Raw genomic sequence first — 17,623 nt, 5'->3', positions numbered from 1 at the left:
CTGAAAATAGCAGCAGTGCTAATTCATGTCAAATAAATTCGATGCACAATATTTGTCTTTCTAGGTCCTGCATGCGTTAAATTTGGAAACTGCCAAAAACAACATAACCCACTCATGACGTAAACGCAAATTATTGACGTTTAAACCCGAAGTGTTTCGGAAAGGTTCCCTGCCTCTCTGCCGGGTCAAATTAATTCGAAAACTGTAAATAGGAATTATATATATAAAAAAAGTGTCTTCAGAGAGTCGCAAAACAAGCCACACTTCCTCGTTAAGGTAGAATGTATGCGTTTGAAAATCATAAACCACACAGCATCTATCTTTTTCAAATGTCAAATATCTTCATAAATTTATGACTGAGTACGTACACGTCAATTCAAACTGCTGTGGAAGAGAATCCTTGGCACCAGCAGTTGTAGATCATTAATAGAAATCAACACCACTAGATAAAGTGATTTTAATCATCCTAATTGAAAAGAAGTTGAAATAGAGGAATGGACCACTCAATGACCAATAAGGCATTTTAAAAGTGAGAATAGCTAATATGCTGTATTTTAGAATGACAAAAGCAGCTGGACTCCTTCATTGCTTAGTAAGCTTTGGAAACAACTCTTTAGAGTAGACAATTTACCTTACCAACTCAGTTGATTAAAACCAAATTATCTTTGTCAAACGGCCCCACCGACGCAGCACCAAAGTTTCTTTCAAAACTTTCCCCCTTTATTCGTTCATTGCAAGCCGTTTAGTTCTTACGTCAAAAAGCTTTTCATGATAATTATGACACTTTGCTCAAACTAATAACACAAAATGTCGTTAAAAAGTGGATCATTGAGTGACACTGAGTACAATTATCTGCGATTCCAACGGAAACATTTCCTTTGCATATTTTTGAAGGGTCAATTTGAGCACAAAAGAAGTTATTTTGCATCGCAAATGTTATTTTGTATAATGTTAAATTAATCTGCATCATTGGTATAATTATCAAAGTTCATGATTTTTTTGTGAACTTAAATTCATGGAGGCACCTTTTAAGTAGAGAACTTTTTCCTTAAAAGTTTGGTCTACTTATAATTAAGCTTTTGAAATAAAACCTTTAATTTACGCTCGATGTAAGAGGAATCTAACTCTTCGCAATAAACTGAATTCTCAAAGCAAAAACACGTTTTGCATCTCAAACATGCTTACTATTTGTTTTGTTTAGTTTGTTCTGAGGTATCCGAAGTTTTGACCATCACATGGAATTGTCCAGCCGCTATCAACTTAACGAATTCTTTACTATTTTATTCGATCGAACTCCAAGTTGTAAAAAAGAGTTTTCTTCCTCGAAGAACTGCCTTGGGTTTTCAATGTTCCTCGCCCGTGACAAGACCAAACAATGCCTTCCTTTAATTCATTACCGAGCGCTTAAAATTCACAAACTATCTCGTTACTTTCTAAAATAGGCTTTCTGATCCTTACAGCATGCGAGACACTTGTAACACATGAACCTTGAAATCATGGCCCCGGTTCATTACATAATCTCTGCCACGTTGGCTCAGTGGTAGAGCATCGGAGCGCAGATCTCAAAGGTCTGAGGTTCGATCCTTCGCGGAGAACAAACCTTTTTTTTATCTAGTTCCACGCTCGTGATAAGACAATAAAACCATCTCTCTTTAGTTTGGGTTCGTTTTGCAAAGAGAGTTGTTGTTCTACTTTATCCTTTTTTTATCCGGTAGATGATTCGAATGTTGACAACTATGACGAATATACTTATCTCCAGTAAGGCCCATTTCCTTGAAATGAACCAATCGGGGAAAAACCCTTGTGTGTGTGATAAACACTCAAACAGATGGCTTTAAACATTATTCATACCACCCTTGCAGTTTGTTAAGCTGTGATAATTGTATCTTGTAAGACCTTTTCCGTTTCTGTGGTCTTAAAGTTACTCCCACAGTTTTTGTTAAAATGTGTATATGGCCTTGAATATGTGTTTTCTTTCCTCTTAAGAAATCATCTCTCCAAAAAATGTCTTTAAGCAGGGTCCCAAATAAAGAAAACGTGATATCAATATGCTTTATTGTAAAATTTCCGCTTAACTATTAAGGAAATTAAGAGAGCTACTTTCAATGTATGATAATCGGCGTCATTAAATTGATGGTGAAAAATTTACAACCACAACGCCGATTTCTTTATTGCATTAAAATGAAGAAAACCTTTGCCAATACAGTACATTGGAACAATGATCGCATTTGTGTTTTGAGTCCAATTTATTTTGAGTGTTAGATACGTTTACTTGCGGAACATTGAGCGGTGGCTTCACAAATAATAGGTGATCGTGTGGACTAATAGGAAGTACTTATCATTAACATCTGTTTAGCTATCGCCATCTTTTCTATTCTCAAGTGAAAACGGATATTGTCGGACAAGGTTGAAGCAAAACAAGCTGCCGAAACGTCGCCGACAAATTAGAACCCAAAACCACGTGATCTCTAAACCGTACGCGTCGTTGCGCATAAAAGCGCGGGAGAGAGTGCTGGTATTGCTTCACTGTTTTTCAGGAATTAAGGAGACATCGCTGAAAGGTAAGAAAATTTGGAGAATATAGTTACTTTTTTGTAAATAAGTAGAGATTTTTACCTTGAGGAGCATGGAGGGAGAGAAAACTAGCTCACTTACTAGTGCTTAATCTTTAAAAAGGTTGACTGATCGGAGTCGTAATATCTCTAGACTAAAAACGTTAATAATTCTTAGCAAGGCTAACAAAGAAGTTTGCTCTTTCTTTTGGATAACTGTTTGCCAGTGTGAAACGAAAACAGTTTCGCTATTTTGAAATCGGCTTGCGAATAATTACATAAACAGTTCAAAAAGGAATAAATTTCATCGAATGGAAACATAATGATATAACGCCATAAAATTGAATGGACAAGTTCTAATTTTTCACGTATTAAAATTGTAGATTTTCAAGAAATATTCACAACCGCTGTTTTATGTCAGTTTTCAACATCTCTTTTTCCTGTTCCAACTGGTGTTTTGACAGCTTTATTACAGCTCCCTATGAATAAATTTTGTCGTATAATTGATCTTATTTTCAACACTTCCAAAGTCGCTCCATGCATTTGAGTCAGTTTTACCGTCGAACCGGATGTGGATTTCGCTTTTTCAAACCCAGAACAATGTACTATTGCTTGGAGTTATTCAGTTTAAAATTCTTAACTCTAACTTAAGTGACGATAATCTTGAATTCCAATTCAGATAGCGACGTAAATCCAAGACAAAGCAAAATAGTGCAGCATTGACTACCAAAAAACACTTTTCTTCTCTTCCTTCCATTATTAGCACAATGAGGCAAAATTACGTTTTTAATCGTCAATTAAGGGTTTTACAGTTTCCTCAAGAAGATAGTTGAACTGGAACTGTATTTCTAATGATTTGAAAGCTGCGGATAGTGTAAATAGTTTCAGGTGTAATTTAGCGCAGAAGTTATTAAGCGGAGAACATTTGTTTTGAGTTAACTTAATTTTCAAAGTATACTTTAACAAGCTGCCAAAACGTCACCGACAAATTAGAACCCAAAACTACGTGATCTCTAAGCCGTACGCGTCGTCGCGCATAAAAGCGCGGGAAAGAGTGCTGGTTTTGCTTCACTGTTTTTCAGGAATTAAGGAGACATCGCTGAAAGGTAGGGAAATTTGGAGAATAAAGTTACTTCTTTATAAATTAAATAAGTAGAGATTTTTGCCTTGAGGAGCATGGAGGGAGAGAAAACTAGCTCACTTACTAGTGCTTAATCTTTAAAAGGGTTGACTGAGCGGATTCGTAATATCTCTAGACTAAAAACGTTAATAATCCTTTTCTTCTCTTCCTTCCATTACTAGCACAAAAAGAAAAAACAATGAGGCAAAATTACGTTTTTAATCGTCAATTAAGGGTTTTACAGTTTCCTCAAGAAGGTAGTTGAACTGGAACTGTATTTCTAATGATTTAAAAGCTGTGGATTATAGTGTAAATAGCTTCAGCTGTCGTTTAGCGCAGAAGCCATTAAGCGGAGAACATTTGTGTGGAGTTAACTTAATTTTTAAAGTATACTTTTAGGTCTTTTCTAATTGATTCTAGCTACAAAATGCATTATTTACCTGTTATTTCTCCTTCTCCTTTTTAACTTACTGTATCTTAAATATTGTACTTAGACATTGTGACCGAAAAGCCCAAGTCGGGAGTTACAATAAACGTACGTACGTATGTATGTATGTGTGTATGTATGTATGTATGTATGTATGTATGTATGTATGTAGGTAGGTAGGTAGGTAGGTAGGTACGTAGGTAGGTATGTATATATGTATGTATGTATGTATGTATGTATGTATGTGTAATTAGAGACCAAAAGTTAACGAAACGAGAGTTGACAAATTTTACACCCAAAGTCTACGAGCAATTGTCTTCCTTAACCTTCAGTATTTTACTTTTTGCTCACAATCAAAGTGACTTTTTTTGTTTTGCGATAACTTTTTTTTCATGCAATCTTGAAATTAAGAAAAATACCCATGAACATGCATTGAGTTTTTTTTTTTTTAATTTACCCACTCATTTATTTCTTTTGTAGGATTCGCGATATCTTAAATTTGAAATAATGGTTACCAAGACGGTGTGTTACTCGTTGTTCGCCATAGCTACTCTACTTCTCATTAGTGCGCATGCCTTTGCGAAACCAATCAGCGACGAAGGAACAGGTACTGGATATACTCCTAAAGCTCTTCGCATTGCGATTAGTTTAAGGCGGTTCTGACTCTCTGTTGGGCTTTGTTGTTACTATGGAGCACAAGAAAGATATTATTATTTTCGGGGAGAGCATGTTGCAGCACTGTCATCCCCAAGGCCTGCTAAGCGATAACAAAAGATAATGTTTGGAAAGTTTGTAATCGAGTGATACATGCGACAAGACACAACCCTAATGGGGAATTGTTCATTTTCATTTCGGGATATATGTATTAAGGTACAATGATAGAAAGACTGTTGGATAATTGTACAAAGAGAATTTAAAAATGAACTTAGTAGTGACAAAGGCGTGGCTAAATATTAGATCTGGTGATTCCAGTTCAAAATTAATCCTTCACTCCGAAACTCAAACGGTTTCACAATTTGTTCCTTATAGTTCTGAATTCGCCACTATCAATATTTTTTGCTTCTCGCCAATTTGCGATTTTCTTCAAGTTACATACCATGATCTTATGAAAAAAAATTATTATCCCACCTGGATAATAATGCTACGATGTAATAATGGAGGTGGTTGGTGGTGGATGTTTACCGAGCCGCGAAGCGGCGAGATCAACATTCACCGCTAGTCACTAAAACCAAGATTATTTTAGTTAACAGAGGTAATACAGCACAAAAAGATGATTTTAAGTCCTTTATCCAGCAACGATTACATTGTTTGCGAGAAAATCCCGTGCGAGTTGCTCGAGGGTGCATAGCAAAGTATATTTGGAGAGTGAGTAGCCACTCAGAACGCGCCTTCAACGTTATCCACCATCTTAGTATATATTAAGAGCAGTTGCCTAATTTTAAGTGACGGCAATCTCGATGGGGCTTTTAAAGACCATCGAAAAAAGATGTGACATCATAGATTTAATTGCTTGAAAATCTTAAGTGATTAGCACCAGACCATTCGGCTGCGTACCTCACAGCCGGGGGTGGGGGGGGGAAAGGAACCCAAAACCAATTCAATGCGTAACCGATTGGAGACCAGACCTAGAGCCCAGGACCACTTGGCTACACTGCCAACACTGGAACAAAGTGGTGCTAAAATTAAAAACTGTGTCCATCAACAAAGTTTTTTTTTCTCACTTACTAACCGAACAATGACTTATTTTGTTTCAGAAGATATCGCTTATTACACAGGTGATGCCACATTAGCTGATGGTAAGTCCCATTGTATCATTTTCTATGTTCGTCCAATGACAGAAAATTTCTTAATTCGTATACGCTGAATGAGTGTGGTTATGAATTGTTTCATCTTGTTAATTTTGTTCAAAACTCTATCAGTTTAGGTATCACTCACACATTAAATTCATGCTCTGCTCTGCAGGTCCGCCTAAAAGATTACGAATGAACAGGCATGGCAAGCGAGAGTACTTCACCTACATCCCAAACGACTTCGCTGATGATTTAGCTGACAGTAAGTTATTTGTGTTCTACTTTATTTGTTTCCTACTTCTTCTTATTTGTATTATTTGTTTTTGCAATCAAACTTTCAAGATGTCAGAATTCGGCCATTTTGACTGACCATTCCGAATTACTTTTGGCCTCTTATGAAAATAAGTTAAATTTGCAAGTGAATGAAAACTTCTAATGATATAATAGGATAAGCACCTGGCTTCGCTTTGAAAAAGAGGCCAAAGGTAATGCGGAAATGGGCTATTGCGCTCGGTGATTTCCGAGTCCTTGATTATTGCAATTAAAGCAAAAACCATAACACGGTGCCGGTTCGAAAAAAAGGGGAAAAAAGGAAAAGGAAAGAAAAACTGGAAATTATTATGTTGGAAAAAAATGTAATGGGAGGTCATTTTAGGCAGAATAACGCTCAGCTCGGGGATTACTCGTTTTGAAAGGAAAAACTAAAAACCGAGATATGATAAAATCTCGCTGACAATATAATTGCTTAAATGTAGGCTTCCTGCAATTAACCTCGTTCCCAGGGCCTTTTCCCTTAGTTGGGGGTCCACCTCCAGCTAAGGGAAAAGGCCCTGAGAACGAGGTTGGGCTTCCTGGTGCCGTAATGATTCATTTATCTATTTGGATCAAATGGAAAAAGACGGGTCCCATTTTTATTTTAACTCAAACGTAAACCCTTTTCCACGTTTCTGATTCTAATGCCTCATTTATCCTTAGCACATGGCAAGCCTCTTACCTGCCTCCCCCCCCCCCTCCCCCTTGTCTTCTGAACCCCCAACACTGAGGCAGAGGATTAGGAGTTTGATCGTAGTCGAGAGATCAGTTTTTCTTCTCTCTTTTTTGGTGCCAGGCTTCAACCTCTCTCTTTTATCATCATCTTTGATCTTAATTAGGTCCCCCAAAAAGGCTACGAATTAATCGCCACGGAAAATAAGAAACAGGATGGAATAGGTGAGCCAATAAGGATATCATGATAATTTACATAACCAACGATTTGATTTCAAAGCCAGCCATGATGAGAGAGTGTGACCACTAAGGTATGGAAAATGGGACTCCTCACCGAGTGCCCTCAGCCTTTTGTGGAGCGTAGAAGGTTAATTAATAGGTTAACTCCTAGAGGCCAACAGGTATATAACTGCCAGTACTCATGACTTGTTTCTGTCTCATTAAGTGACTATGAGGTGGATGGTGAGCTAGTCCATGAGAATTTAACTGTCAGTACTCATGACTTGTTTCTGTCTCATTAAGTGACTATGAGGTGGATGGTGAGCTAGTCCATGAGAATTTAACTGTCAGTACTCATGACTTGTTTCTGTCTCATTAAGTGACTATGAGGTGGATGGTGAGCTAGTCCATGAGAATTTAACTGTCAGTACTCATGACTTGTTTCTGTCTCATTAAGTGACTATGAGGTGGATGGTGAGCTAGTCCATGAGAATTTAACTGTCAGTACTCATGACTTGTTTCTGTCTCATTAAGTGACTATGAGGTGGATGGTGAGCTAGTCCATGAGAATTTAACTGTCAGTACTCATGACTTGTTTCTGTCTCATTAAGTGACTATGAGGTGGATGGTGAGCTAGTCCATGAGAATTTAACTGTCAGTACTCATGACTTGTTTCTGTCTCATTAAGTGACTATGAGGTGGATGGTGAGCTAGTCCATGAGAATTTAACTGTCAGTACTCATGACTTGTTTCTGTCTCATTAAGTGACTATGAGGTGGATGGTGAGCTAGTCCATGAGAATTTAACTGTCAGTACTCATGACTTGTTTCTGTCTCATTAAGTGACTATGAGGTGGATGGTGAGCTAGTCCATGAGAATTTAACTGTCAGTACTCATGACTTGTTTCTGTCTCATTAAGTGACTATGAGGTGGATGGTGAGCTAGTCCATGAGAATTTAACTGTCAGTACTCATGACTTGTTTCTGTCTCATTAAGTGACTATGAGGTGGATGGTGAGCTAGTCCATGAGAATTTAACTGTCAGTATTCATGACTTGTTTCTGTCTCATTAAGTGACTATGAGGTGGATGGTGAGCTAGTCCATGAGAATCTTGTCAAGTCATCCTGACTGTTTGCCGACACCCATTTTCAGTCCAAGGTGGAGGGATTCTCTGAAACAGATAACAGTCAGCACTCAAAACACAACACGACACAGATAACAGTCAGCACTCAAAACACAACAAGACACAGATCACAGTCAGCACTCAAAACACAACACGACACAGATAACAGTCAGCACTCAAAACACAACACGACACAGATAACAGTCAGCACTCAAAACACAACACGACACAGATAACAGTCAGCACTCAAAACACAACACGACACAGATAACAGTCAGCACTCAAAACACAGCAAGACAGATAACAGTCAGCACTCAAAACACAACACGACACAGATAACAGTCAGCACTCAAAACACAACAAGACACAGATAACAGTCAGCACTCAAAACACAACACGACACAGATAACAGTCAGCACTCAAAACACAACACGACACAGATAACAGTCAGCACTCAAAACACAACACGACACGGTCTCAGCTCTCACTTGGAACTATCTAATTGGTGTCGATCGTTACCCATAAACCACCGCATCCCTTACCAGCTAACTGACCAGCATAAATATTTGCATTTGAGATCAATTATTGACATTTATCGATTGTCCCATCATCGAAAATAACCCCTTTTCCGCGTTTTACCTTAGACCCGTGATAGGTCTAGGTGCCTCGTCCTATTTTTGTCAATTCTCTACACCCGTTCTATTCAATTCTCCCCTTCCTGATACCTCCCCCCTCGCTGTCTCCGACCATTACCACCCCTCCCTACCCCTCAAGGTTAACTCTGTCTTCCACTTTTCTTCTTCTAGGACTGTAACATGCTTGCTTGGTGAAGAACAAAGAACACATGACGATGTCGTACAAAATATATTTAGTTTATTGGTGACAGCAGCGTTTAATAAAGAATAGGAGTAAGTTGAACTAAATGGTAAAACGTCAAAGATTATTGTAAGTTATCGAAAAAATAAAGAAGATTTAAAATGAATCCGAAAGAATGAAATCTTACAAAAATCTTAAAGTTACTATAATCATGATCAGCCTTAACACTTCAAAAAAACCATGTGCATTGTAAACAGGCAAGCTTAGGATTGAATTGATTAACCTTTACAGTCAAAAGATTTAAACATCTCTCCGCCATACATTTCTTGCAATAACAGAGCTAGCTCTGAAAATATGGTGTTGAAGCAAATGATCTTTCATAGTTGATATTTCCCTTTCTATACATTGCTTTTTTGCTTGAAATGATAACTAGAAAGAGGGTCGTAATGGGGTGACGGCTGAAGTTTTGGCCAATTTACGGTTAACGGTTACTATCTTTCCATTGAGGTCACTTGAAAAATTAATTTAACGGTTAATTTTTTACTATTTTTACCACTAACGGCTTAATTGTTCGGCCATTTTAGGGCTTACAGTTTTAAAACCCATTAAGTCCCTCTATAATTGGTTTTTGCTCAATTAAAGATCGCCAATGAAATTACTTCACACTTTGTCATTTTCAAGTTGGTATACCTTGGATTCTTGTACCGATTTTTCTATGGACAAATCTAAAAACCTATTAACATATCACACTCTTACAGTTTTGATCTATTGTCAACAAGAACAAGACCTTCTTTGTCGTTTTGTCTCTGGTCATGGCCGACCCACACGATGGTACGGGCCTCTTTAATCCCTTCCACTCTTCCTTGCATTTCCCGCTTTTCACCGTTTAAAATTACCACTGCATCCTCGCGTGTGGCAGGCGTTGCTAGGTAACAAGCATCAGCCTCGCAGCCAGTTACGATAGAACTCTCAGTGCGGATCCAGTCTCTCACTGCCGACGGTTTATCAGCTGTAGAAATAAACTTAAGAATTTTTATGCCTCTGGGATCCACATGCAGCACTATAATCGCCGATTGATCCTTTGACGTCACGTAGACGTCGTAGCCTGCGTCTCGTGCCCTAAAGGCGACGTGGCTCAGCAGGAGACGGGATTCTATTTCATTAAATAAGTAAATCTGCCCTGCTGGATCAATGTAGAGCGTTGATACCGCGTTAAAATTCAATGTTATGACAAACCTCCCGTCGGGAGACACGAATGGTGTTCCAAAGTTAATCGAGTTTATCGCCTTGATTTGTCTTTCGTCCAAATCCATCACGATTTGTCCTTTAGCGTCTCGTTCCTCATTTGTGTAACACTGGACGAAAGCGTATTTGAAAGGTTGTGATACAACTAAACCGATTGTCCCGTAGCACTGGTAATCACTAAGATTATAAAACTTGGAATACTGCTTGGTAACCAGGTCCACTTCATGGATGCCTGGTTCCATTACGTGAGTGACATAAGCATACTTGCTTTCCTCGTTTATCAACTCGCAGTTCTCTGCTTCAAAGAAGTCATGCGCAGGTCTGGGGATGCCATCGATCATTTGCGCCTTGATTGACGAGTGAACAGTCACTTTACCAGCTTCGTTTATCACAGAAAGTGTCCCGATGTCGTCTTCGTCTTCGGTGAGCACATCAAGTGAACTGTTTCCCCAACTTAGGATCCATACTGTGTCCAGGGATCTTAAAATAGGAAGAAATAAAAAACGTTTTCACCCTTAGAGCAATTTTCAACTCGGATTCCTTTGGTTTGGCTTTACTTCGCTGAATGATTGATTTGGAACAGTCGTGCCACTTTCTCGACCAATCAGACTCAAAACTAGCTTTAATTTATACTTGCTCGCGCGTATTTTCCCGCGCGTGAGCAAGCGTGCTGTTTTTCCCAGCGTGCTGTTTTCTTTTTTATCTTTTAAGGGCTATTATATGTTTTTTTCTTCTGATAGGCTACTCAGATAATTTTAGTTTTGTTTTTATGACACTCACTCGATATGGCGCGCCTATATGAAGATTTATCCTGGTTTTACAATTTGTTTTTCTGTTCGTTTATTAGCTTTTTTATTTTCTCTAAGGCCACGAAAGAGAGACAGAGCTTCCTCGTTGTCCATTTGTTTGGAAAAGTGTGTTTCATCATTTAAAAACGTATAAAAATTTTATAAATGAGAAGAAATAAGAACGAAGTACGGAGCGAAAATAAATAAATCTTGGAGAGGTTTCCTTTTAAGCGACCCTTTCGTTATATGACATGCACCTAGAACAAAGTAACCGCAGTGTAAGTACCTGAGCCGCATATTTTGTTTCTGTTTATAGTGACACTTAAGTTCGCGTACACTAAAAGTGAAATTGCGGTCACCCTTACAGGAGACGCTGATAAAAATAAAAAAAAATATTTTTACCTGAAGTATTTCAACTTGTAAGGAAAATCGTCGGTGGGCACTTCTTGAACGAATCTTTGAGCAGCAATATCCAGCACAAGGATTCTACGCCCTGGAAAATCCGCTGCGTAGATGTATTGTTCATTTACACTCACTGCTCCACCCCAGTTACAAGATCTCTCTCGGGCCCTAGTACAAATGGGTGATGATGTGCCATTTATGACGTCATCAGCGCTAATGCGAGTGACAGTGGACACTGTCTTAGGATCGATCACGTGAACACCATCTTTTGCGAAGACGTAGAACATGCGACTCCCAGGAATGGCTAAGAAAAAAAAAAAAGATAGGTTAGAACTCATCAGTTAGACAAGAAATGCATTCTCTTTCCGCTAACTTATCTATGTGAGTGAAAAAAGCGGAAAATCAGTTAGGAACTGTGATGTGTGTTTGAACTACTGCTCACGTGGTCATCAGCTCGTCTTTGAGTCCAAGTGAATAAAGGCTGATAGTTTCCAAAGAAACTGTTTGGGGCTGAGTCGATCGGTGGGAGTAACGAAATAATTTGGATATATCAACAAAGTTGAAATGGTAAATTGGCCACCGTAACGATTACGAAAGCTGACGTTTCGAGCGTTAGCCCTTCGTCGTTTCGAACGTTAGCCCTCCGACGAAGGGCTAACGCTCGAAATGTCAGCTTTTGTAATCGTTACGGTGGCAAATTTACCATTTCAACTTTGTTGATATATCCAAATTATTTGAGTCCAAGTGCCTTCCTGACTTCTTTTTTTCTGTCTAACTGTCTGTTTATCTGACTTTCATTTTTGTCTATCTGTCTCTTCATCTCGGACTTTATGTCTCCTTATTAATCTTCGGAGTCTTATTGGCATAGAAAGTGCACACGATAAGTAACGATGCGAATGCATCTTTTAAAATTGATGGAAAAAGGCACCACGACGAAATGTGCCATGATGCAAAACTGTTATACAATTTTTGGTTCATGCGACGTTCCCGACCAACTCAAAGACCTGTTCCACTAATTTTCGAAATACAAGTAAACGGAGAATTACATACGACCAGAATATCCTTAAGTAGTGGTAGACACTGTGAGAGTAAACTGTGAACCAAACGCATAGACCCCGATTAGGGCTTGAACCAGGACATCTCCAACTCAAATCCAGCACTATAGAGTTTTAATGGATAAATATACTGAATGGAACTTCTTTCAATTGATGTTACTCGCAAAACTTACCCGGGGCTTCTGTAATTGGCTCCCGGACACTGATCTTGACCTGCTCACGGTCCGTCCCAAAGTCATTGGAGGCCTCGCAGGAATATACACCATTATCAATTTGGGCGAGCCCCTTTAGAAAAAGCTCCCCATCTTCTTTGGTCAGAACACGATTGTTGGAGTTCATCTTTACATCATCTTTTCGCCACGTGATCACAGGAACTGGGTAACCACGCACTTGGCATCGGAGAGTGAGATCGGAACCTGACATAGGTTTCTCGTCGTTGTTGACTATAGTAACCTCCGGTGTGCTTCCTACAAGAACAATTAGAGACTCCATCACAATTCGTATTTTATAGTGCCCTCGATGAGTGGGTTGGCTGCCATGCTTCTTCGGGAAAGTATTCTGTCAGCATTTTATAAGAATACCACCATCTTAAATCACAACAACTTTGTACAGGATGAAACTGCGACCAAGCGTCTTCAACCTCGTTCCCAGGGCCTTTTCCCTCGTTCCCGCCCCACCCCCAACTCCACCCCCAACTAAGGGAAAAGGCCCTGGGAACGAGGTTGCAAGCGTCTTCTTACGTTGCCGAGGCCTGCCAATCCAATTAATTCTGAACTCTTTCCACACTATCTTTTAAAAAAATCCTGTAGATTTTTGCTGCAAAAAAAAAAAAAAAAAATTGAAGGAAACACCATAGGCCTATCATACCGAAACTCCATGAAAATTCATATTCGGAGAGAAATCCATCCAGATCTTTATCCGCAGAGTTCAACCATTGTGTTGCATGGCAAATTTTCAAGAGTTCCTTGATGTTGCTGTACATGATGTAGTCAGTGACCAGGCTTTTTAACTCATCACCGCTGATGCTGTGATCGTTGTCTTTATCGTACCGGAAGAACAACTCGTCAATCAGGATTTTTGTCGTTACTTCCCTGTGTATCTCTTTTTCAAAGGTTTCCAATATGAGTCGTTTTGTTGCGGATAATTTCTCCTTGTGGCAATCTAGGGAAAATAATGAAGCGAATGCGTGATCATTGGCCTTAAAACAGAGTCATCGGCTGCCACTGGCAATTAAATAGCACCAAATTGTTGTCTGAGCCAATAAAAAGTTACATCGAAATATACAAACCTACCCTTCGTTTTAGCCTTTTTCTTCAAGCAAGATTTTTCCCAGTCGATGCCTATCTTCTTGCCAGTCAAACAAGCAGATCTGTGCAGTTCACAGTGGTTCACATACAGGATTCCATCCTTCCCACACACAGGTTTGTGCCTTTTTTTGCACTGTGACACACAAACACACCGTTCAGTATTGTCTGGTTGGACTTGACATTCTTGACCCGCAGGACAAATCTGCTGACAATCTGCAAAATGAGAATAAAGCTGCATAAATCTGCCACTGAATATGTTCAGGTTTCAATAAAGATTAAAGTTCAATTTGCGCCTAGAAAACTAATCTTTTTCAAACTTAACTGGGTGATTTTACGCAATTTATCTCATAAACCTGCATTTCTCTTTAACCCTTCCTCAGGAAAAGCTTTTAAAAAATCGTTTATCGACTCTTTTCCTGCACTCTCATAAAAACGTGACATCCCATAAAACAATCCTTGATATTGCATCCAACAGCATTTTTTGAGCAAGAGGAGACTGGTCGTTTTTAGACGTTTAAAAACACAAAGAGAATTACGCGGGAAGCGAAAAGACAGAAAGCGATTTTCATGGCACAACATCAAAGGATATTCTTGCTTCAGTTATACATTTAATAAATAAAGGTAACAATAACTAACTTGGAGCCTTTGTTAGATTTGCTCTCTTTTTCTTCGCATCTCCATAGACCTGTTTGACAAAAAAAAATTAATCTTTTTTTTTGTGATAGAAACACTGACCAGCCGCATCCTAACTGAAATAGTACACTTCGTCACAACTAAGTCCACTAGTGCTGCGGTTATTTGGAACATTAGATCGCCAGGGTGTTAGAAAATTCCTGAAAAGGTACTTGAGGTTTAAGGCAAGCATGGTCAGTTCGCCTAAACTTGTTTGGTGGTGAGTTACGTTTAAAGTAGAAGCTAACCCAAGAAAATTCCTTACAGCCCACTGCCTCTACCACAGATTAGTTACTTCCGGTACAGTCGCCATTTTTTATCTAATAGCCTTTTCACTTGTTTTCATTGATTTAGAGTCGGGCCCAGGCTACCAGAGACAACGATATTGACAAGTTGAATTCGCATTCCCTCGACCAATGGTCGAAAAGCGAGAGAGCGAGAGAGAGCTTCCCGCGCCCATTCCGCTGCACAAGGGTAACGGAGGCTCAGGGAAAGAGATTGCACTCGTGACGATCAGCTGTACGTTGGCTGATTAAACGAGCAGCCGTCAATTAACGAACAAAAAAGGTTTGCTATGGGCTTTCAGTTTGTCAATCAAACAAAAATGAAATCAACCAAATTAATTAGGATAATAAAGAGAAGGTTTTTAAAATGTCCACATTTTTGTTCACTCAAACACGGTTACTATGAGGGCAAATCTAGAATCAAAATGATAGCTGTTTTGAGAAAAATTTCAATTTATTTAAAGCCAATTTTGGTCAGATAACTACACCAGACGATGCCAACCACAACTGATACCTTTTTTAATATATGAACACCATAGATATCATTGAATTATTCAGATACCCGAGCGAAACTGAGTTATTTGATGGACATGTACATGTCGTAGCAATCATTACTTTCTCTTTCAAGTGCAAGTTCATCAATCAGTCAGAGATGAGAAATATTCTACATGTTTTTAGGGAGAAAACATCTTCGATAGCAGAGGAAAGGAAAACAGATGCAATAATAACTTTTATTCCTTTCCGTATCAAATTGGTCAATAATGCATGATTTATGACATCCCGAAGAGTAAATCACTTCTATGTAAATTTAAACAAAAGTTCGGTGAAAAATCAAGCCTTTGGGAAAAACTCGTTTAAGAAAGCAAATGAACTGTAATATTCCTTTGAGAAACAATTGTGGAAATTCTAGTTTTTTTTTTTTCAGGTCCCTAACATGCCATCTTTGCAACAGACTTATTGACCCTGAGGTGGCTTCTGTATTTGACCGTTGTTTCTTCAAATGATTTATAACCACAATCATAAATATTCAATTGGGCAGTTTTCTTAAAATAGTTAATGAAACTCGTGAGTTGTTTTTATTTTGTCACCAGAAGCTCTTTTGGAAAGAAAAGCTACGTGCAGTTTAAAAACGTTTTTCAATAAAGACTCTCTCACTAGCCCGATGCAAGATTAATGACATCGAAATGTCATTGGCTATTTTATGGAAACAAAACGAAAGTTTGTTAGTTGTGAGCTGTTGTGTGAAGGAAACTTTTGCAATTAACTTCGTTTTCAGCTGTTACTACAAGATCTATGCACAGAATAAAACACTACAAGTGAAAGCAAATGTAAACCTGATTCCACAGACTAAAGGTTGTTTTTCTAACGTGATTTCTGTGGTAAAGAAAGTCAAACTCAGTCGCGCGGGCATTCACAAAGTGCTGTGTAATCACTATCCAAACTGTTTGGACTCAACAACACAGCGAAGAAGCTTACCGTGAGAAGAAGAAATACAAACGCGGTAATCAAGATTCTATAACTCATCTCTACCAGCCGTGCGGGGAAACAGGAATAAAACGGCGAGGTGGATCTCTTTCTCTAAGCAGCAAAACGCGTTCTTAGTGCAGCGAAGCGTACTCCGCGGGCACGCTGGAATGTGTCTGTTTACCCAATCCAGTAACGAGGAAGCCTTCTCAGTGTAGCACAGGACTTGTGGTCGACTACCTTGGTTATCTATCGAGAATAGACGGTTTTCTACTGCGTTTAGAAAGTAGACAGAGACATTACAAACAAAGCTCCCGCGGTGTTGAAAGCACAGTTTGCGCGTGACTTAAAAATAAGCAAAATTGATCATGACATGAATGCTTCAAAGCTATTTGCATAATGCTTTGTTGATTGAAAGAATAGTTGAGACAGACCGAGAGGCATTTCTCTAATTATGTCTGTAGACATAATATTAGTGATGGAATCGGTTAACGTATGGTTACCGAGGTAGTCCGATTTTTTTCAGCGTTGAAATTATTATTATTATTTTTTTAATGATTAAAAGTTTAATTATCGAAGGGTTTCCGCAAGCTAATTCAAGGCTGGGAAATGATTTAATTTTAACCCAAAAAACGTATCTCCACTCAAGAAACTAGCTATCTGTGTTCGTTGAAACAGAACTAAACCAACAGAACAGATGAGGCATGTAACGATCATTCGTGTTACCTACACAGTTTTAATGGTTATGAAAAAATTAAGAGATTGAACGATAATTATTTCTGTGCCTCGTAACAAGGACTCAAGTTCGTAATTCTGACGCGATTAGTAAACCTAGAGGGCATGATATTTTCACTCTATTATGAAGCGGCTAGTTGGGACAACAATAAATCCTCAGTAGCTACTGAGGTGCATCGTTTCGGCTATCTCACGCGAGAGATTTTATGGGAGGGCGCGGGCAGATATCTGATTATTGTATGGCAAATATCAGTTCTTTCTAAAATATTAAAATTAACAGGAACAGAATGATATAAACTGGTAATGATTTATCACCATTTTTCTACGACAGTCTAGAACTTCGAATGCTTAAACATGAGCCATGCAGTTGATACAAAAAGTGACGCAAAATTTGAATACCTAAAACTAATTTTATCGCTATCGAAAAGACGTCTATTTATTCATTTATTTATGATTTATTGACTTATTTATATATCTGGTCTTTTAAGTTTAAATTACAACCCGAAAAGTGACTCTGCCAGCATAATAATCGACGAATAATTATGAAACACATGAAACGTGATTGTCACGCGTGTGACATGACAAAGGTGATGCCAGGCTCCTCAGCTTTGTCCCACGCGTCACGCGTGGGACAAAGCTG

General features: G+C 38.7%; 1 protein-coding gene and 1 long non-coding RNA gene across 2 annotated transcripts; one reads left to right on the top strand and one right to left on the bottom strand.

The window, feature by feature from the left end:
- The first annotated feature begins 2,486 nt into the window (after positions 1-2,486).
- Positions 2,487-9,197, top strand: LOC148735620 (uncharacterized). Its single transcript, XR_015998793.1, has 7 exons — positions 2,487-2,561; positions 4,167-4,207; positions 4,580-4,706; positions 5,854-5,895; positions 6,062-6,151; positions 7,041-7,098; positions 9,022-9,197. It is a non-coding gene; the product is annotated as an uncharacterized LOC148735620 (long non-coding RNA).
- On the bottom strand, positions 9,069-16,621 carry LOC111344390 (follistatin-related protein 5). Its single transcript, XM_022951616.2, has 7 exons — positions 16,261-16,621; positions 14,465-14,513; positions 13,814-14,041; positions 13,389-13,682; positions 12,695-12,988; positions 11,467-11,770; positions 9,069-10,756 (listed from the first exon to the last, which is right to left on the bottom strand). The coding sequence occupies exons 1-7, from the start codon at positions 16,306-16,308 to the stop codon at positions 9,784-9,786; spliced, it is 2,190 nt and encodes a 729-aa protein (XP_022807351.2). The 5' UTR covers positions 16,309-16,621; the 3' UTR covers positions 9,069-9,783.
- Positions 16,622-17,623: the final 1,002 nt, after the last annotated feature.

The sequence above is a fragment of the Stylophora pistillata genome, chromosome 3, assembly GCF_964205215.1.
Source record: "Stylophora pistillata chromosome 3, jaStyPist1.2, whole genome shotgun sequence".
NCBI lineage: Eukaryota > Metazoa > Cnidaria > Anthozoa > Scleractinia > Pocilloporidae > Stylophora > Stylophora pistillata.
This window is presented reverse-complemented; position numbering and strand designations above follow the sequence as displayed.